Here is a 22,547-nt window from a genome sequence, read left to right on the forward strand (position 1 = left end):
AAAGGAGAAGTGTATGGGGGGAGAAGGCCTTAAATGAGTTGGACCTCAATACCTGGCAGAACACCTTCTTCCAATGTGATATACCCGACCTAGTCATTTGTCCTAAGCCAGACAGTTGAGGACATTCATCCCAAGAGAGGCCCAGAAAGAGAATAACAGGAACCGGGCCTTCTCGGCAGTCATACCACACCTATAGAACTAACTCCCACCTGAGATTTGCCGACCCCTTCACTGAGGTTCTTTTAGCGACTTTTGAAAACTTGGCTATTTAAACAGGCATTTCAAGACACAACATCAACAGAATGCAGAGTTCTTTCCAGCCCTTGAACTACCAGTGCCACCTTCTTTAAATTACCTGTCTCCTATGCTGTATTTTTTTCTAAGTTTAATTGATTAGTATATGTGTATTTTCTTTTTCATATTATTGTGATGTTTGTGTTGGTTTTAGTGCTTTATTTTGTTGTAAACCACCCATTTATATATATATAAATGGCCAGTGCATGTTTCTTCACATATTAATGGAACACTTGTGGTTATGTGTGTACTAATTTTTTGCCAGTTTCAAAAATGGTCAGGGGATGAATTCAGAGACAGAGTATAGCACAGCTATAGTCACTCTAAATATTTTATCCCTTTCATTGTGTACAGTAGGATCCGTATCTGCAGTTTCACTTATCCATCGTCGGAACATATTAAAATTATTAAAAGAAAAAAATCTAGAGATATGTATTTTTAGAATGTTTTTAGCAGAACTGGCCACTAGAGGAAGCCAGATACCATGCTATGCATTCCTGTTGAAGAATATATGTGGCATGTCTGTCTCCCTCTAGTGACCAGTTCTTGTTATACATGTGAAAATATTTTTTTCGTGATTATCCATGGTTTTCCACATCCATGGGGGATTGCACCAATCCACCATGGATATGGGGGTCCTTACTGTACTATTTAATTGGGGAATATTCTCAGAATTTTTCTTTTTGTAATAAAACATAGTATTTCTCCGGGTATTCTTTCTCTACATTAGTGATTGAGTTTACTATGTGATGTTAGTGTGATTTCACCACTTCTTTACAGTTACTGTGTTCTTGCATTACTAGAGCAGTGCAATATGGAGCCATAAGGAGTTGAGAGCTGTCCTGCTTCCATAACATAAAGAACTGGGACTGAGTGTCTTGTAGATCAGAAATCACTTCTTCTGTTTTGTGCTGCTCTTTCTATCAATGAATGTTCCACCTGCAAATTACCTAATAATTGAGGTTGGGGTATGGTTTTATTTTTCAAGGAGCCCTACTGGATTGTCCTCCATGAACGGATTGTGAGCGTCATTAACAGTCCTAGTTTGACTTCAGAGACCGAGTGGGTTGGTTACCCATTCCAGCTGTTTGACTTTACAGCATGCCATCAGTCGTACTCCGAAATGTGTTGTAGCTACACCCTAGCATTGGCCCATGCAGTCTGGCACCATTCAAGCATAGGCCAGCTTTCTCTCATTCCAAAGTAAGTGTAGTAGATCTGCTCAGTATTCTGTGAATATTGTTCCCAGCTAAATATGTGCTAATTGCAATTAAAATAGATATATATCTTCTTTTAAAGATATGATAGTATTTAATTGTGCCATTTCTATTCTTACCCGTAACATTGCACTCTTGCTAGATTTTGATAATCTTCAGGTTGTGAAATATTTATTTTTGAGTCATTAATTGTAGTTTTTCTAAATAATGCAGGTTTCTCACAGAAGTGTTGCTTCCAATAGTGAAGACTGAATTCCAGCTGCTCTATGTATATCACCTTGTTGGCCCCTTCCTACAGCGATTCCAGCAAGAGAGGACAAGGTGCATGCTAGAGGTAGGTTATTCATTGTAGGAAATGTTACTGTTGTGCTTTTGTTTAGCAAAAGAATAAAGCAGCAAGCCTTTCAAAAAAAGAAACCCAAGTTTGACACCCTATCTTGCCAATATATTTGGTCCAGAGAGGAGGTATTTTGGATCGTTTCCCGTTGTACTTATTCTTCAGTTTTGTTCTCTTTTCAAAAGACTTCAAAGGCAACAGCATTTGCAGTTAATTAAGTGAGCGCTCTTGAGTTTTCAGTATATTTCTAATACAAAAACCAGGCACAGGAGTCCATGCATCACATGGTTAAATAACCTCATGATGGCTTATGAAACATTCTAGGGCTATTTTTTTTCTCTTGTGTTCAGCTCTGCCTGCTTTGAATGTTGGAGGTTAAATTTATTACTGGAAAGAGGCAACTCAATTCTCCCAAGGCCCAGCTTTGCACAGCCCTGTATAAATAGTCATAATTTGCGTCACCTCACTGCAGAAAGCACAGCACATTACATTCCAGTATGCACCAGCTTGTCTCTTCAAGCACAACAAAAGAGTTTAAAAATAAACTCTACAGGTCACTTTGGGTGTCATAAAAGTAATTATATTTCTGCTGCAAGTAGCTGAATGTAGCTGACTTGAGGCTTTGACACTGAAAGCAGGGATGAGCACATGTTTTTTACAGGTAGCAAATCAAATAAAGAAATTCTAAAAATACTTAAGTTTCTGGGGGGTTTTCCCCTCTCCTCTTTAAATGGTAAAATTTCTTTAGTACCTACAAATTATCCTAGAATTGAAGCTTGTTGTCACCAAATTCATTTTCCAAAATCTGAAATCCATCATGTAGATGTGATTTTAGAGTGGGCAGACAGTGATTTTTACCCTTTCTCAGTATAGTTCTTGTGTGTGACAATAGATTGGAGTAGCCTTTTATGAAATGCTTCTGGAGGTGGACCAGTGCAACACACATCTCAACTACATGGATCCCATCTGTGATTTTCTGTATCACGTGAAGTACATGTTTACTGGAGACAGTGTGAAAGATCAGGTGAGTGAATAATACAATATACCTCCCTTGAAATCAAGTGGTGAATAATATACTTTTGAAGTATACTTGGTTTCCTGTTTCACATTCTGAAATGAGTAATAAAAACTCTACTTTTAAAATCAGTTCTTCTGAACATAATGTGAGGATAATTAAAATGCTCTCCTACATTCTCATTTCTCTTTAGGTTTGATACAGGCAAAGAGCAGCATAACATAGCAAGTAATTTCATGGATCATTAGGTTTTAAATTTGAAGTGAAGTCTTTGGAAGTGTGATTTTTTTTAAAACACAACCATACAAATTTGTTTTGCCATTTTATTAACATGGATACCTAGGAATTGAGCATTTGAATCCGCATTAGGGCGAAGGACTGGACAGCCCAGGCTATACTGCCCAGAGTCACACCAGTGCCATTGTTTCAGAGCAGGTATTCTGAACTTGGAAATTAAGGTGGGATTTCACTGGGCATCCAAATGCTGATGACATGCCAAAAGGAATACAAAAAGCCAAAAACTCTTTGTTACAAGTTCTCTCTTGAGAAATTAAAGCTATATCTATATATATAATCATCTCCCTGAATCTTAAATAGTAACACTAATTTTTGTACAGTCTTTTCATTTTTGTGACGTTTTCTTTTCCTGATTTGGATTAGGTTGAGAAAATTATCTGCAACTTGAGGCCTGCTCTGAAACTTCGCCTGCGCTTTATACATATCAGCAAAATGGAGCCCGCTTCTGTTCCTCAGCCACCTATAAGCAGCGTGTCTCCTGCATCTCAGGCTAGTCAAGTCTCAGTAAATGTTGCTTTGCCAGTGTCACAGTAGAACGAGGGGCTCAACCCTGTCTCTGTGAAGGATGTCTCATGCTGACCAAGGTGAAAACTTCACTCACTGTGAACTCATTTGGAAAATTGGCATGAAGAAAAATTTACACTAAACTTTCCGAATAATATATTTACAAGATGACATTTAAAAATATTTTTGTGGTGCCTTTTTCCCAGTAAAATAACTTCATTACAAAATTCCTGGGTGGTTTATGGATGTATAAATAACAGTTGTTACAAACATGATCCACTGTTGTCCTTATTCTCATTCATTCACGTCTCCTTTCTTCTCATCAAAGGTAACGGTTGTATTTTTGATAGTGAAAGTATCATTATACTGGGAATACTTAGCATTTCTTCCTTTTTTAATCTTTGTCTTTGGAAAAGAACATTAGGTCAAAAATATCCATGTCCTATTAGCTGGGATATGCTGTCAAATCTAGTTGAAGTACTGGTATGGAAGAGAAAATCTGCATCTGATTTCTTAATTGTCAGCCCTCTTTTGCTCTTTCTAGAGAATGGTCCTGCTGAATGAGGGATGCAGTTGGGGCAATAAAACACACTGTCATCCACATCATGGAAAATAAACAGGCTGAGTGAGAAATCTTGCCTCACCTACTTGTGAAATGTATTTATGTTTAAAATCTGTATATATGTGTCAGTTGTGAGAAGGATTTAAGGCTGACTGAATTGTGAATGCTTATCATAACTACACTTTATTTTGGACTTGCATTGTATTACATTTGTTGCCGTTTATTTCTGTGCACTGCTAGTATGTTTCTGTGAGGCAAGGTCTTGTTTGACAGATAATAAAAGTGTTAGAATTTGTAAAACCCTATGCATATTTGGTAGCACTGAAAGTGTTTAATAAAAAAATAGTTTTTATAACTTAATTATTTTCATTAAAATTACTTGACATTGGTGCTATTCAACCTTTGCCTTGCAAATGTAAAAGCAGTATTTCACCAGTTGTCCCATATATTTAGGATATGAGTACAGGATATTTCCTTCTTTCATGGCTCCCCACCTTTCCCAGGTATCATTAGAGGTGTTCCTTTATTCAGAATACTAAAGTTTAATTAAATAAAAAGGAGAAATTTTTATTATAATTGTATTTTACTTTAGAATTTGTGCCTAAATAGCTCTTCTTCGCCACCATCTGCAGCAAAATGAAGGATGCAGAGTAACAGGCCTAATGCACTTTACTTATAATCGTCAAAATTAGCTTCTAGGAACTGTGCTTGTTGAAGGCTCTTGGAGCCTCAGTTTCCATATATTCAAAGCCTGAAATTAAGGACCACAGCAACTTGAGTGGTTAGACCTCCCACGCGATGCTCCAAAGCAGGACAGGATCATTGCCACAGCTGAACTGATAGTGATGCTCACTTCTTCTGGTGTCTTACCATGAGCTGGGTTGACCTCCATTATATCCACTGCTGAGAGCAGCCCTGTAAAGGCAAATAACAACTTCATTCTGATTTCAGAGGTAATCACGGAACAGTGTTCAGAATGTCTGAACACATCAGCGGAGAAGGTCTGGGGACACACAAGCATAGGGATGAAAAAGTAGTGCCTCATTTAGGATTTGTTAGTTCAAATGCTTTGATTTTTACATTTAATTAATTAATTAAAGAGTCTGCCTGGCCAAGAGGAGAAGGGACCAAGCTGACCACATCAACAGCAGCAGGGCCACAATATGAGATGTGTTTGAGGACAGTGAAAGCAAGAGAATAGAGGAAAACGGATTAATGTGATTAATCAGCTCAGTTGTTGCAAAACAGAACCTCATCACAGAGGAGTCAAAGACCAAAGTTGCCATTTTGACTGGGATTATGTATTGTTTAAGCTGGAGCTGCCTAACATTAAATGCATGCATAACTCAAAGTTGTGCCCACAGTGATGCATGAACACTGAGATGGAAGTGCTATCCCCCAAGTGTGTCCACCAGAGCCTTGTGCAGTGACCAATTGTGCAATTACAGAATACAATTCCTTGTTGCTGGCCATCATATCTAGCATATTTACACTGGCATAACTACACCATGCCAGCGTGGATAGGACACACGCCAATGTTTAATATTTAATCTTATTAATTAAATAACAACTTACTGATCTAAATCAGGTTTCTGAATCCTCTGATTCTCAACCTAGTATCCTGTTGCCTACATACACAGTACTGAATAGTCCATTCCATGTGCAGTTCCTCCCTCATTTGTGCACATAAGAAGAAATCCAGGAACCCCTACTGAGTTAGAACACCCATCTAACCAACAGGGTAGTCCTTGGTAAGTGCAAGCTAGAAATTGTCAGGGCTTGGTTGGGCAAAGAGCACTGACTGCAATAGGCCCAACTCTGTGATGTGAAACAGGAGTCCTCGACAAATTAGGCTTTTGTTATAACATTCCTAGTTCTGAGATTTTCTTTTTTCAGATGATAGTTATCAAATAATTGCTTCTTTTACAAAACCTGATACGATCTGGAGAAACCAAACTACCTCATAAGCAGAAGTCAAGCTAATTGTGAGCATGGTCTGGTGACATATTGGCTGCCATACCATTTTGGGAGCTGGACCCCAGCCAATATTCACATAGTGGGTTAACACTAAAAACCCAGTGTTCAAACATAAAAAGCGCATCTAGTTTTATTAACTGAAAGAGACTAAGACCCCAAGACTGTTGATTTGTTTTTCATGCATTTCTTGTTCCTTAAAAAAAAAAAAAAAAACAAGCTGTTCCTTAAATTGCAAATCTTTTTTTTCAAGGCTTTACAGTGGTATTTTCCCCTCACAATTAAACACAACACATTTTAAAAAATGGTTATGCTACCTGTTTTATATAGTTCTTCTGCAACATAGATGCCTTCTCTGTAAGTCATTCCTCCAGGAACTGGGGTTCCTGTAGCTGGTGCCACAGAAGGATCCAAACCATCAATATCAAAACTTAAGTGAATTGGTCTCTTCTTGCTAAAGAGGAGGGGGGAATGACATATTACTGCTCTTTTAAAAATCCTCTGTCATTAAAAAGAAAAAAATGTTATTAACAGAATTGATTTCCTTTTGTTTATTCCCCTCCCACTCATCTCTGTCCTCATCTTACATCCTCATTTGCCTCCTCTGTCTTAGACCTCTATGACTCACTATTTTTCACTTACTGTAAATAAGGCAGCAAGGGGAAGACAGTGTCTTCTTCTTGCAGTGTTATCACTATAGCAGACACTATTACTGCTGGCAGGAAGGAGGCAGCAGCACCTAATCTCCAAAGGTGATCTAAGAAGACAGTCACATTACTGGAAGAGATTGCTGCAAAAAGAAAGCTTACTGTCTTTAATAAAGCGGAAGCCAATAGGTAAATGTGTAATAAAATGTCAAATAAAATTTATTAACAAAGGTTCATTCCTGTAAAAAGCCCATCTGCACTACATCTATGATACTGGCACTGCACTGTGCACATGTTGACATGCTGAAACGGGTGGGTGTGGTTCAAGAGAGTCAAAGCAAGGATGAAGAAAACACCTTGCTTTTGTAGTTTTTTTAAAAAAAACACTACCCATGTCGTGTATTTTCCTTCTGCTTTATTCTGATTTGCTCCAGTGCACAATCTGCTCATGGTACCCCCAGTGTTAGACTGATGGATACCAATCTGTGCCCTCTGTGGGTGGGTGGGGGGGGTCATCTGACGATGTGTCCTAATGGGCATGTTCCTTATGGTCATTTTCCACCTTTCCACACTTCACTACTGTTTGTGTTGAGTCTTCTTTGGATATCACCTATTTCTGTGCTGGCTTGTTTGTTTTTTTGTTATCATTTTTTCACCATAGCACAAAGGAGGAAACTGAAAATACAACAATTAAAATGAACACTGCAGTTAAAATATGAATGTTTGAGAACTGTAAGAAGGCAATATAAGGACAGGAGAGAAGAGGTTGAGGTGGGCAAAGGAGGAGGGCAATCTGGGTTGGACATGAGACCTCAAGGAGCAATTATGCATGTGTGTGGACAGGCTACACTTAGACAACTCCATGCATCCCAGTATGTTGAGCAACAAAGAAGGATTCCACTGTATGGACGTTATTCAATATAATGTGATGTGCTCAAAGCTGCAAGAAAAAATAATCCGATTACTCAGAGCACCCCAAGAATGGTCAGCAACATCACCACACCACCACAGTACGGAAGACCCAAAAGTTTTTTGAACAGCAAGGTTCTAGTACAGTGGCACACTACTGCATGCATCTTAGAACCTCAACGTTTTTTATTGTTTTCTATACATAAAAGCAACAAACGGGAGATTACCCAGTCCGTCTAGCTTCTTAGTATTTTCATTGCGTGGTCAAGATCTAGAATGCCCAAACTTTTGCACTCTTGTTTTCCACTGATTTTAAAATATGATCCTAGATGTGTCTAGTTGTACAATACCAAAACCCTCAGTTTAGAAATGAATGAGAATGAAGTGTTCTCCTGCTTTTCCATATCTGGCGATCCCTGTCGGTGTCATCCTTTGCCACAATGCCCCCTTCATCTCATGAATGAATCAAACTTTATGCACTTACTTGGCTAGCAAGTATGCAAGTGTTTCTTCCATCACTTTCCCAATTCCAAGTTTATCAATTTCAGACATGGAATAGCATTTTATCCCAAGAGATTTCACAAGGAGTCTAAAAACAAAGTAGAGCAACAATGAATCAGTGGCTGAAGAGTCAAAAACTTCTCCTTGATCTACACTGATGCAGTCTACAGATAGTCTCTGGCATTTCATCGGCAGACTGCCAGCAACAGCCTTGAATTTAACAGCTCACTTTGTAGCCATGAGTGATTTGGAATTTCTTGCAGGTTAGAATGTGGTAGAGAAAAAGACATCGTCCCCCTCCATGTTTACACCCTGCTTTTGTTCTACTGACTTAAAGGTAGCATACATGAGTCTTCTCCTTCCCACTTCATCCTCACCGCAGCCCTGAGATTCCCAGTACAACATTCTGGCCACTAGGCCACAATGACTTTCTTGATAAATTCAAGAACTCACCCTCTTTCTTGCTGCTTTTTGCTATTTTAATTGGTCCTAAATAAAGGAACTATTGTGCTGGCCAAAAGAGCTGCCTACAATTTTGGAACAACTGGGTGTCCAATCCTCTATGGCAGTTATTCCCATTCTCTGGTCCCCAGGTGCTATTTGACCACACATACCATAACTCCCAGACAGCAATAGCCTATTCTCTGGAATGATGGAATTGTCTAACAACTGGGGGACACGTGTTTGGGAATGATGTAATGGCAAAAAGCCTTGGTGTCCTTTCCTATCTGTTGTGCCCATGCTATGTGCTGTCACAGGGGAATGTTCACTTCCAGTAGGTTTAGGCTCAACACACCTAGGTAGCACTCTGTGTGAAGTTGAGGTGCACCTTGAGAACTCACTTGTCATTACTGAAAACATTTAGCATGACCCCCTGAACAGAGGCATTACACCATAACAAAAAGGATCATAGGCCACCGTCTTCTACATCCTAGGCAAGGGAGTAGGTCGCATTTGAAAATAATCACTCTGGTTGTTTGAGTAGACAGATACAAGATTACACTCTCAGACTCACTCTTCTCCAGGATCCACATCTCTTACACCAATATACACAACATCTTTAGCTGAAAGGCATGGTTTCACCCAAGAGAACCCAGGGACATCGGGCATCTGAGAGAATTTGAAATTCAAAAACAAAATTTTAATCTTCATATAATCCAGTTAAACCTCACCAGAAAACCTGGGTTTTAATTAGGTCTTTACTGAGGAAGAAACCAATAATTCATATCTTTTATTTCCAGGAAACAGAATAAACTGTATTACAAAACCACCTTGCTTAGCATCAGCCTTCCCCACTTTTCCACTTTTAGAGTCATTCCCCCCCCCCGAATGAACTTTATGTCTTTTTGTTCTTTAACAACCCTCTTTTCAGAGTTTACATCACATATTTTAAAAAAATTGTGGTAAGGTAGAAGAGAAGTTTTCAGAATTCAGAAATCAATAGAACTAGTTTTCTGCCTCAGACCTTCATAGGCCATTTAAAAATATGTATAGTTTTTAAATTGCTGTTCATTCTAGGAAATCCTCTTGCTTAGTGAGTTGCGTTAGAAGAGGCCCACTGAATCAGTGGGGAGTTGGGGAGTCAGCTCGTCCATGAATTTCATTGATTCAAATGGGCCCACTCGAGTTGCAACTTTTTATTGTTCTGAATCGCAACTGGGGGGGGGGGGTGGCCTTCGAATCAGAAGAATTTACAGAAGCAACACTAACCAAATTGCCTCAAATTCGATGGGCCTACCTCCGATGCAACGTACTATACTCAGCAATGGGATTTCTGCCGGTATTTTATTTATTTTGAAACTATTCTTTGCCTAGCCCTGGGGATAGTTCACAAAGTTTAGAATCTAAAAATGTTATATGTTTTTTAAACATGGTCAAACATTTGTTAGACAGTGAATAATGCAGTGCAAAGGGAACCCTCACCATTGAAATCCCTACTTATTCTGCCTTTGGCCCTGATCCACATGATAGCATAGGGACATTGTTACTGCTCAAAACTGCTTCTGCAATGTTTACACTTCTCAATCATGGCCTTTTAATACCATCATGGCCCCATCTTGTGGAATCCTGAGATCTGTAGTTTGCTCAAATATATCCCTCAGAATTAGAACACTAGAGGTCTCCAGCAGATAAGTCATCTCACCAAACTATATGTTCCAGGGTTCCACAGGATGGGACTGAAACAGAGTGGCATCAAACTACTTTAATTTGTTCAGTTTACATGTACTCATAATGTATACAAGCAATGGGGCAAGACCCAAGACATTTGCTCCCAGATACATAGGACAGTCCGCATCCAGTGACAAATGGGACAAATGTGAAACACACGGGGTGCACTCCATATTTCACAACAGACGTCTGGTGAAATTGTTCAGTGGAAATCACTTTGCCATGGCAAAGCATGGGCTGAGCTCAATCCAGGAACCCTTGCATATCTCATGGTCTTGCAGCTATCTGTTTTTTTCCGTTTCAGCAATACATGGGGTGGCACCAAACTGGGTTAGTAGCAGTAGTAGTTATTAGCAGCACTTTCTTTCCATGAGGACCCCCAAACCAAGTAATAACAACAAAAGGATAAAACATTATTTAAAAGATAAAAAATCTATAAAGCCAACGTTCTTTAAAAACGTATGAACAACTGTAAAAGCAAGTTTTAACAATAGTTTTAACCACTAAAGGCCTTATAAAGCCATAGTCTTGGCTGCCCACCAAAAAGCTCATGAGGGATGGATTGAGAGATGGATCCAGAGTGGCTTCCCTTGGGAGGAAGTTCTGCCTTCAACACGCTGCTACAGAATAAGCCCATCCTTATGTAGTCATCACCCTGGTACTTCCTAATATGGTGGCTTGGTTCATACCTCAAGGGCTCCACTGTGGATCCCAGATTCTGGGGAGAAGGCAGTCTTTAGATATCCTGGCCCCAAGCCAGCTTTATAGGTGAAGACAAGCACTCTGCTTCAAAGGAAACTAGAAACCATTGCACTTGGTTCAAGCCCAGTGATTTGCAGTCTCTAAAATCAACACTAGGCAACAGCCTGGCTGATCCACATTACACTACCCACAGCTTCTGAACACTTTTCAAGGACGACTCCATGGAATGCACTACATTAAGCTAATCAGGAGGGAAGTAGGATACACCCACTGTGGCCCAGTCTTCCTAGAAACAGCATGCCACTGGTGCACCAAGCTGAAGCTAAAGAAAAAGCCTTCTGGCCACAGCAGCCACCTGGTTCTGAAAGGGCAGCAATGGATCCAAAAGCCACTTGCAGCTGCCAACTTGCTCTTCAGAGGGAGTGAGACCCCATCCAGAACTAGCTATAATCCCAAACATAGAGTAGCAGTACAATTTTTTTGCAATGATACAGTTGATGGTATGAATAAATAAATAAATAAATAAATAATCATTTGCTGTAAGTCAACTCAAAGTTTTCCAGGTAGAAATGACTCAGAAAGTGTTTACCATTCCATTCTTCTGGGGGTGCCCTGGGACTGAACAGCTTGCCCAAGGCCACACAGGCTGGCTCTAATCATCGGAGTAGAAGGAGGGGTCAAACTCCCAATCTCTGACTCCACAGCCAGATAGCTATACTGCTGAACTATTCAGCCAGCTTTTGAATGAAACATATAACACCAAAGCCTCTAATTTGCCATTCAAAAGCCATGTTACACTTGGGCAAAAATACACAGACAAGCTCATTGACAAGAAGATAGATACTCTGGCAGTCAATAACTGATACTGAGGGCTAGATAGGTCTCTGCAAGCTTTCAAATGTCACTCTTTTTCCAAGGCTGAAATAAATGACATAACTTGTGATATTTAGAAGGGGGGAAATCCAAGCAGTGCAAAAAATACACACTCATATTCCCAAAATTCCACAGCCAGAGTCTATACTGGCACTGGACAGTAATCTTAACAAGGCATCTTTTTTTCCCAAGCTCTGGGAAAGAGCAGCCCTCAGAAAGGCAGTCAGGTTTCTCAAAAGTGTAGACCCTTCCTTTACCTCCTTCTGAAGTTCCTTGATGAGGAAAGCCAGGGGCTGTCCATGCAAGTTGCCACTGGGAGATGTTAAGGGCGTGTTGATGTCAGTGTGGGCATCAACCCAAACTAAACAGAGATCCGGGTGAACTGCTGCATGTCCAGAGATGGTTCCAATGGCCAGGCTGAGTAAGCAGAGAAGCAGAAGAAGTAGGGTGATGTACAAAGCGTGCATTATAGATAAATATTTGTAACAAAAAGAACGTTATGATTTAAAAAAACTCATTACAAATAAAAGTTTCCCAACTTTTGACTGTACAGTCAAAGAATTGTAATAACTGTAATGGGTGTGATCAGGTGATTGTAAAAGTCTCTGACTGCACCAGTATCTCTTGCCTTAACAGGAGTACTGTACCTTAAAGTAAGCCTGCCTGGCCCTCCAAAAGTAGAAGCCCTACAGCGGGACCAAAAATGTCTGGCTTGTGTGTGGATTGGGGTCCGGCTGGAGTGCATTTCCCCATGAGTTATGTGATCACCTGGAAACAAAACCACACTGGACTGCTCCACAAGTAGTCCAGACTACAATCAATTTCCCCATGGGATTATCCTCCGACTCAAAATAACCAAGTCTTTTGACAGAACTACCTCAGCGTTGTCTTGTGTTAAGATAAATGAACATTAGATGCCCAGCTCAAGGTGGTGCTTCTTATTGTTAACTGAGTTAGATGAGAACTGACGGATTCAGCTCGCCAGATATCAAGACAGCTAGCAGCTCACCCTAGGAAAGAAAAACACACCCAAACGTCTCATTCTCGGAAAATAAAATAAAAAAAGCCGATGGTCATTATCCTGTCTGAGAAAATCCAGCTGCAGAACAGCCTAATGTACTGTGAGAGTCCCAAAGTTACCTTCAGCTCACAGTTCTGACAACTGGAATCCTAAAAGTCCAAAAGTCTCATCCCTGGTCCATCTTCATTTCAAGGAGAAATTACACGCTGAGGGAAGACACTCAGCAGCCATCTTGCCCACAGACCCCTTCAAACCTGGCAGCAACACTTTCAAAAAAACAGCATTTGGGACAGAAACAGGCATTCGTGGGCTAAACATCTGTTTCTGACCCCAGACAAGAAGAATCAGCCATACCAAACCCAAATAAAGGCGAGATTTATTCCAGCACCAGGTGACAGAGCCACCACTCCATGTGGCCTGGTTTACTGTAAACCAATACCTGTGATCTCCGCCAAGGACTACTGAGGTTCTTCCACTCCTCTTCACATCTGCAGTAACACTGGCCAACATCTGGTTTGCTTTCCCAACTGACCTGGGATTCTTCGTTCCATTAAATGGGCTATCATCTGGAACATCAATAAACTGCAGATTTCCATAGTCTTTCACATCACATCCTGGGCATCAGGTTGGCCGGGATGGAGGAGTGAAAGGGAAACCCAAAGAATACAGTTATACACTCTTGTTTCTTAAAAGCATTGCTTGCTTACGCTAAAACGTTTAAGAGAGAATGTCAGCTGAGAATGTGACCTAGTTACATAGACTGACACATTCAAGCAGCTTTGAGTGTAGGTGCTAAAGCAATATAGTCATAGGTGACAAGGAAATGCAGATGGTAAATGGATGGATGGATGGATGGATGGATGGATGGATGGATGGATGGATGGATGGATGGATGGATGGATGGATGGATGGATGGATGGATGGATGGATGGATGGATGGATGGATGGATGGATGGATGGATGGTGTACCTTGACTTGAACAGTTTAATTGGTTTGGTGGTGTGGTGTGTTTTTGCATGTTTTGTATGTTTTATTGATTTTACTGGAATGTGATCTAGTGTAGAGCATCATCATCCTCTTAATGTGTTCCAAACTAACCCTCTGGTATCATAACCATAATCATTAACCATATGATAGATGAGGACAGTGTTCAACATAAATTCTCTGCACCTCATGTGGAAACCATCTATGCTTTGGGGGGGGGGGGAGGAAGACCCTTCTGCCACAACCCAGCACAGGAAAGTAGCAAGCTGCTACTAGAGGATTAGTTTATAATACATCCTTTGCCAACAACAAAAAGAGTGACTAATCATGAGGGTTGCCTCGCAATAGCCAGCACCAGACTGGCTAAGCATATGATGTAGAATAGTAGCCTTCTATGCACAGATCTCCAGAGGTTTCTGAACTACAGCGCCAGAATTTTTTCACCATTGGCTATACTGATTGGAGATTGTGAGAGATAAACTCCATCAATGCCTGAGAAGTTAAGAATATCTACTCTAGGCCTTCCCCAGCATGCAATAGCATCTCAGTGGATGAGACACATTCATATGGAAAGGGTGCATGAAAGGGGAAAAAACATGAAATTATCTTGGGATCACTTACATGTTTTTTATGGAATGAATCAAACAGCACAAAAAGGTTATACGTTCCAGTTAATTAGGCTTCCTCCTTCTGTAAACTGAAAGCTTGATCTTCTGTATGAATAATATTAAAGCTCTTTTAAAGCTTTAAGAAAGCTGGCATTCAGGGATATACATATAACATCATAACTATCACCAATTATATTTTCCATTACCTTGTACTCTTAACCTATCAAGCAATCCAGCTTCTCTCAGCATTCCTGGACCTTCTTCCACCCCTTCTTGTGACTAATAGGGATGAAAAGGTTAAATCAAGTCATTGCAATATGCCTAGTACACAGGACATCTATAATTCCCTCTGCCTCTGCTGATGAAAACCAAGCCCTCTGTACTCAAAACAGTTAAGAAAACTTGGAGGGGAGGGGAGAGAAACCTTGTTCTTTTGAAATGTGGTGCTGCAGGAGACCTTTGTGGAAAACAGAGTTTGAATTGCTCCCAATTTTAAAAAGTAGAAGCCCACAAAGGGAGCAGGGAATCCATATGGGAAGCAAAAAAGGGCCTGGTTGATTTGCAACGGCCTTTTATTCAAATTATTTTTAACTGATCACATGGCACAATGTATTGTACTTCCACAGCAAATCATGTATCATTTACCCATGCAGTGTTACAAGGGTAAGTTAACATTTTCCACAAAACCTACAGAATAGGAACCACTCCTGAAATTTGACCTTTACAACACTGAACCCCCTCCCCAAAATGCCAAAGCTTACACAGACATTTTGGATTGAGAGAAGGATTTGTAACCTGGGAAGCATAATTCTGCATCTAGCTATTTAGGGAAGATAGGCCATTACATGAACCTAGGTACACATGCTGGGCTGGCTTGATTGACCAGATTATCGGCAAAGGTTACTTAGTAAAGCTAATGAGTAAGTAATACACGTAGTTTTAAAATGAATGAGCATGTCTTAAGTGATGAGCACAGATTTAAAATCCAAATTCATTGTAATCAATAAAATGCAAGCAGCCCAAGAAACGCAGTTGAAGTCCATACATGAAAGCATGGTGTGTTTTGACAAATATAAGTATCTGGGGATCCTGCTAAATGAACAGTGGAAGTAAAACCATAAAATAAAAAATCCAAACACAGATGGCCCAAAGCAGCTCCCTTCAAGTAAAAATAATAATAAGCTACAATTGGCTTTCCAAATGCACACTGGGCAAGCTCTATATATCCTCAATTCTACAGTATGGCAAGCTGCCATTAAAAAGAAGAAAGAAGTATTTGAAATGTGTGTTTATCATGGGATGCTAAGAATGTCTTGGGTTTAGAAGGTCTTCTGTCTTCCTTTGGGTCAGAAGCCATCCAGTGGAGCTACTGGAGTGGAAGGAGCAGCCAACAAAGTGTGGTCATTGCCTGGAGGGCAGGACCCAAATGTATTCACCTTCTTCACATTTTTTGGGGAGGGGGGTCTCCTTCCATGTTACCCAGGACTGAGAGAGTGACCAACCCAGAAATACAAAAGCAAATAAATAGAGACCAAGAAATCATACAATGAAAAAATCCAGAAAACGTCAATTATGTAATAAAGAAAGGAAGAAAAATACGGACTGTTGCAGCTGATCATTCAAGGTAAAACAAATGAAGAAAGACAAGCAGGAGGAAGAAGACCTTATTGGCAGAAAAATCCTGGAAACTACTTCAGATGCAAACAACATTGTTGTTTAGAGTACCTAGACCCAAAGTAGAATATCCATGATGTCCAACTTCTGGTGTGAACAGTAGAGGAAGAAGGTTAATGAATAAGTTTTCCTTCTTCTATCTCCTCCTTCCAATGGTTCATAGGTATCCCAGTTGCCGCAGAAATTTGGCAATAGGGCCACAGAAAGGGTCACAGCACAGTTTTTTGTGTGGTCCTCTCAGATGGATAAACTTAAAAAGCACAAGAATGCATGTCGCAACAGTGCTGCTGTGCTGGTTTAACATGTAAATTAAAATATAAATATTATGATGTCCTTTTTAAAAATTAAGGTAAAATGTCCACCTGGCTGACCCAGAACCACATATAATGTGTGCATCACAGGAGACTGCGTGAGGAAGTGGAAAGTGTGGTCAGATCCCCTCCAGCACTTAATTAGGATTTTTCTTCTCAGTAATTTTGTATGTATGTATGTATGTATGTATGTATGTATGTATGTATGTATGTATGTATGTATGTATGTATGTATGTATGTATGTATGTATGTATGTATGTATGTATGTATGTATGTATGTATGTATGTATGTATGTATGTATTGCTCATCTGGTTGCAAGGCCACTCTGGGTGGTTTAACAATAACCATATGCTTTCTAGCAATCATAGCATCCTGAAGACATGACCTGGGAGTGGCACAGGTTATAGATGAAACAGAAATATGATCTACAGCTAGAACAAATTCAAAAAACTTCCAGAGCCATGTTAGTCTGTCTCAACATGTTGGCAAAAGTAAAGGGGGAAAAGAAGAAAGAGAAAAAGGCAAACTATTATAGCACACTAGGACTGACAGTTTTATTTCAATGTGACTCTTTATGGATTCACAAAAGTCGACAATGAAATAAATCTATTTATCCTTAATATGCTACTATATCCCCTCCCCCGTTTTCTTCCTCCTCTTTAGCAATACGTAGTTAAATAAAGTCCTAAAATGCACATTCATTAATATACTGAGGATACACAGTTGGCTACAGAATCATGCTCAGAGACTGATGATTAATTGCTTGTTCTCAAACTGGGATGAAGTAACAAGTGAGGTATCCCAGGGTTCAGTCCTAGTCTCTGTGCTCTTCAACATTTTTATTCATTAGCAGGATCATGGGGTGCAGGGAATACTAATCAAACCTTCAGATGACACAAAAATTTTGGGGGAATAACTAATACCCTGGAAGACAGAAAGAAAATTCAAAATGATGTAGATAGCCTTGGGCCCTGGGCCGAAAACAACAGACTGAAATTCAACAGGGATAAGGGCAAAGTACTGCACCTCAGAAGAAAAAGCCAAACACACAGTTACAAGATGGGGGATACCTGGCTCAGCAATACTACGAGTAAGAAGGGTCTTGGAATCATTGTAGCTCACAAGCTGAATATGAACCAACAGTGTGATGTGGGTATCAAAAAGGCAAATGCTATTTTAGGCTGCCGTAATAAAAGTATAGTTTCAAAATCCCACAAGGTACAAGTTCCCCTCTATTCAGCACTGATTAGGCTTCATCTTGAGTACTGTGTCCACTTCTGGACACAGCACTTCAAGAAGGATGCTGACTAACTGGAACAAGTTCAGAGGATAACCACAAGGATGATTAGGGGGCTGGAAACCAAACCCTACGAAGGCAGACTGAAAGAACCTGGCATGTGTATCCTTAAGAAAAGAAGACTGAAGGGAGAGATGATAGCACTTTTTAAATACTTGAAAGTCTGTCATAGAGAGGAGGGGCAGAATCTGTTCTCAATCAACTCAAAGTGCAGGTCAAACAACAATGGGCTCAAGTTAAAGGAAGCCAGATTTCAGTTGAATATCAAGAAAAACTTCCTAACTGTTTTAGAGTAGTATGACAGTGGAACCCCACAGGAGGCATTCAAGAGAAATTAATTTTAGACAACCACCTGGCAGATATCCTTTGATTTGTATTCCTGTATTGAGCAGGGGGTTGGACCCAGTGGCCTTATAGGCCCCTTCCTACTTCATGATTCTATAAATAAATTACAACTACTTTAAATACATAGACGTCAAAAGATATCTTAGCTCACATAATCCTTGTTCTTCCCTGACCCAGTCTCTCAGAGCAATAAACCTAAAAGGGGGGGGGGGCTCTAATTTGCAGAACTGTGGGAGTGAGTTTTGCCCCCTCCCCATAAACCCCTTCCTGATGCTTGAATATATAAGTGCAACACAGCATGTATGTATGTGTATATATATGTACAGGGGAAACTGGAATGTATTATTTGCATGGTGGAGCTTTCTGACCAAACAGATTTTGAATGGCATTAGCCAATAGATGTTAAGAGGGTTAACTTCCAGGTAGATAAAAACAAGTGAGTTGTGCTATTCAGTTAGTTATATCTTAGATTTGTGACCGTCTAGAAGTTGTTTGTTAGTTAGAGATTTCTGTTAGAAGTAGTTACTATGTCTGTTAAGGAAGAAAATATACTAGTATAAATAAGTCACGCATAAGTCTATATATCAAAGCAAATGTTTTAAGCACCGTTAGTTTAGATGTTTTATATAGTAAATGTTTTTAAAGTTTTAACCAACACTAAGTGAATATTATTTAAACTGCTGGCACAAGGGGAGAATACCATTCATATGCTATGTGCTTTTTTAATGCTACACTTAAATTGCTGTGTACAAGCTCTCATACACTTCAACACCTGAACACCTTAATGTCCTCCATGATAGCTATGGGTCTGTCCCACCTACATGGGTCAGACCCATAGCTATCATAGGGGACATTAAGCCCTGAGCCGCTCCTAATAAGGTGGCCTCAACATATATATTGAAGTCCCCCAATATTACAAGCCTAGGGAATGCCTGCATCATCTCTGATACCAACTCAGATAGCTGTGGAAGGGAGCCTTTTGAGCTGTGAGATGGGTGGTCTAACATAATCCCTATTCTGTCCTGGGAACTCAGTTTCAGGTATACACACTTGAACTCAGGAAACAGTGGGACAGGGCATCTGATGAGTGGGAAGGAATCATGATACACTACAGATGATCTTGGACTGAAACTCCCAGATGCCCTTGACAGCACCACTAGTAGTGAAGGCATCTGGGAGTTGTAGTCCAAGAATGTCTGGGGTCCCAAGGTTGGGAACCACTGGACCACAGCAACTCCACCCCACCCAGGTCTGGCCTGCTGCTGCACAGAGAATCTAAATGGGAAGAGCTGAAAAACACTAACTCCCCCCAGCTCCCTACAACTGGTCTCCATAATGTGGGTCAAGTCAGCCTGCTCATTCAGGGTCATGTCCTGGATGGCTGACATTTTCCCTTTCACTGGATTAAAAGTGCAGCAACACTTTTAATTGTGGCGCAGAGGTTAAACTGCTGTACTGCAACTAAAACTGTGCTCACAACCTGGGGTTCAATCCCAAGTAGCTGGCTCAAGGTTGCCTCAACCTTCTATCCTTCCAAGATCGGTAAAATGAGTACCCAGCCCGCTGGGGGGGGGGCAATGTGCAGCCTGCATAATTAACTTGTAAACCGCCCAGCGAGTGCTTGAAGCTCTATGGGGAAATATATAAGCTGCACACTTTGCTTTGCTTTGCTTTTAATCCAGGGGGACCATTGTCAAGGCTATCTAGACCGTTTGAATTAGGAGATATTTTAACCACACAGGCTGCCTGCAGTTTGTGCGACAGAGAGGGACTTTTTTGGGTTGGAGTGATTGTCAATCTATCCAGCACTAACCAATCATTCTTTCCAGCCCTTGAATTCAGAGACAGCCCTGCCTCTCTGCTGAGTTTTCTTTTTCCCTCTCCTCAGTCTGTTGGTGGCAGTTGTTTGGTTGTCGATCTCTACTTCGTTACTAAGAATGTGTGCTGTAAAGAAAGTCGCATGCACAAATCTGTAATTTCAAGCAACTGTCAGTAATTATTTTATTCTTTCAACAACAAATGTCTCAGAATGAGTTACTGAGACTTTAAGTGCCTGCTAATGAGAAAGGGGTGGACTTTGAGGAACTTGTACCTATTCTCTTCTGTGAGTCTCTGCACTTCTACTGTGTAGCAAAAGGAATTTTACCAGAAATTCAAAACTCTGCAACAGACACAACATTTGGAATGGAGTTTTTTGCAATTCTGGACTAACAGTCCCAGAAGTCACCTCAAATCTCCCAGGCATAACCTACAAAATAAATATCATCAGTATCCTGTTTCCTAAATGCAAATAGAAGGACAATCACATGAGCATTTTCCCTTCTCTAGAAGTCCCTGTGACACATTCCCATGATCTCACTCAGTGCAAGATCAGTCATAGCTGGTCACACAGGAAAAAGCTGGAAGCTGGACACTTACTTGATTGCCCATCTGCTCCATACAGTGGGGTCTCTACTTAAGAACGTCCCTACTTAAGAACAATCCAACTTAAGAACAGCTCCATTTGCTAAATTTTGCTTCTACTTGAGAACAGAAATCCAAGATAAGAACAGGAAAAAAAACCTTTCCTTCTCCTTTTTTAACCTTAGGTCATCTTAGGTTAAAAAAAATTCTCCCCCTAGTGGTAGAGTACATATTAACCAGCTTTGCATTAGTTCCTATGGGAACTAATGCTTCAATGTACGAACGCACCTCTACATAACAAAAAAACAGCCAGAACGGATTAATTGGTTTTCAGTCCATTCCTATGGGAAATTTTGCTTCAACTTAAGAACGTTTCAACTTAAGAACACCATTCCAAAACCGATTAAGTTCTTAAGCAGAGGTTCCACTGTAGTTTCTATGGACGGAAAAGAGCAGATACGGATTAAATGGTTTTCAATGCATTCCTATGGGAAATGCAGATTCAACATAAGAACTTTTCAACTTGAGAACCACCTTCCAATACAGATTAAGTTCTTAAGTAGAGACCCCACTGTATTCAGGCAACAAGATATTGACCAAAGTACAGGCTAGTCTCAAAAGAAGCCATAGAGACAGAAATGCCTTTTCAACTCTAATTATATTTATATGGTGTGTATAAGTTATTATAAACTTCTATTATGCCAAACAGGATTTTATATTGCCTTTTCATTATGCTTGTATGTCATAGATTACTTATTATAAGCTTCCATTATTTTAAACACGTTCACAAAGCTTAACAGCTTCATAAAGGACAATTCAAACAAAGTTTTATAAGTCAATATTTATAAATATAACACTTTTAAAAAACCCACACTACCTGGCCTTTGGAAAATGGAGCTCCAATTATCCCAATGGAAGCTTTATTCTCAAGGTTCATTCTCCTACAGCGCTGTTGCATGGATTGCCACATTTGATGTGTTTCTCCCCTCTTGAGGAAATGTAGCTCATTGCTGCCATATATACTAAGTTGAGGGGGCCTGCCTTGCTCTTTCTCCACCTCTGTCCCCCCCCCTTCTCCACCCACCAAGCTAAGTGTTGATCAAGCACTTGTTATCTCCAGGAACTATTTTTTGGCTATTTCCTCTTTCTCTCCCCCCCCCATCTCCATGTTGCAACATTATTGCACATTTATTTTCAGTTTTGTGCATTTTTAGTAATTACAACCATCTATTGATTGATTGCCATGCTGACTTCCAATTGAAATCAGCAGGGTGTAGCATCCTCTACATTCAGAACTCCCACCAATTTCAATTAACAAAGATTTCCATTAATTTTATCTGGACGAAAATGATCTCAACATGAATAAGCCAGACAGTTTGCTCTGGTGTTCAGTGAACACAACTACAAATCACAATTTTTCCTCCTGGGTCTGGTCTTGCCACAATGTTTGCCATTTACACATTTACTTTTAGAAGTCAAACCTTATGTTTCCTTTAAAATGTTCTCTACATGTTAAGTTATAAAAATGTTTATACTTGTCCCTTGCTATTAAAAAAGTATATGGATTTCTTACAGATTTTGATGTGCTATTTTAGATGTCTATTAAAAACATTTGTTTCCATATACAGATAGTAGAAGATGATAGAAAGATGAGCAATAGATCAATCAATTGGCAGACTGACAAATCAATTGATCCAGGAGTCTCTCACTGATAGACATTTTAGCAAAATGCTCTTGGATTTCTGTTTGGGCAGTTAGGATTTTTCTTTGACTATTGCACTAATGCAGACCTGGGCAAAATGCAGCCCTCCAGATGTTGCTGAACTGCAACTCCCAGCAATCCTAGCCCACACAGCCAATAGTGAGGAGTGTTGGGATCTGCAGTTCAGCAACATCTGGAG

General features: G+C 40.1%; 2 protein-coding genes across 6 annotated transcripts in view; one reads left to right on the top strand and one right to left on the bottom strand.

Moving 5' to 3' along the window:
* MED23 (mediator complex subunit 23) overlaps positions 1 to 4,586 on the top strand; it is a 51,501-nt gene extending 46,915 nt beyond the window's left edge. For all 3 annotated transcript variants that reach the window (XM_020815542.3, XM_020815543.3, XM_020815544.3), the window contains 4 exons: positions 1,283 to 1,497; positions 1,725 to 1,845; positions 2,741 to 2,872; positions 3,524 to 4,586. In XM_020815542.3, the coding sequence (XP_020671201.2) occupies positions 1,283 to 1,497; positions 1,725 to 1,845; positions 2,741 to 2,872; positions 3,524 to 3,694 (639 nt within the window). In that variant the 3' untranslated portion in view covers positions 3,695 to 4,586. The remainder of the gene's footprint in view (positions 1 to 1,282; positions 1,498 to 1,724; positions 1,846 to 2,740; positions 2,873 to 3,523) is intronic.
* Positions 969 to 22,547, bottom strand: part of ARG1 (arginase 1) — a 43,155-nt gene continuing 21,576 nt past the window's right edge. Inside the window, exons 1-8 of one of the 3 annotated variants that reach the window (XM_072996665.2) lie at positions 20,057 to 20,187; positions 14,821 to 14,893; positions 13,462 to 13,636; positions 12,259 to 12,418; positions 9,273 to 9,367; positions 8,241 to 8,345; positions 6,518 to 6,654; positions 969 to 5,141 (exon numbers count right to left, since the gene is read on the bottom strand). In XM_072996665.2, the coding sequence (XP_072852766.2) occupies positions 4,984 to 5,141; positions 6,518 to 6,654; positions 8,241 to 8,345; positions 9,273 to 9,367; positions 12,259 to 12,418; positions 13,462 to 13,636; positions 14,821 to 14,863 (873 nt within the window). In that variant the 5' untranslated portion in view covers positions 14,864 to 14,893; positions 20,057 to 20,187 and the 3' untranslated portion in view covers positions 969 to 4,983. Of the gene's footprint in view, positions 5,142 to 6,517; positions 6,655 to 8,240; positions 8,346 to 9,272; positions 9,368 to 12,258; positions 12,419 to 13,461; positions 13,637 to 14,820; positions 14,894 to 20,056; positions 20,188 to 21,523; positions 21,636 to 22,547 lie in introns of those variants that run through there. The other 2 variants (XM_078383344.1, XM_072996657.2) reach the window with 2 other exon arrangements.

This window comes from Pogona vitticeps, chromosome 1 (genome assembly GCF_051106095.1).
Source record: "Pogona vitticeps strain Pit_001003342236 chromosome 1, PviZW2.1, whole genome shotgun sequence".
NCBI classification, from domain to species: domain Eukaryota; kingdom Metazoa; phylum Chordata; class Lepidosauria; order Squamata; family Agamidae; genus Pogona; species Pogona vitticeps.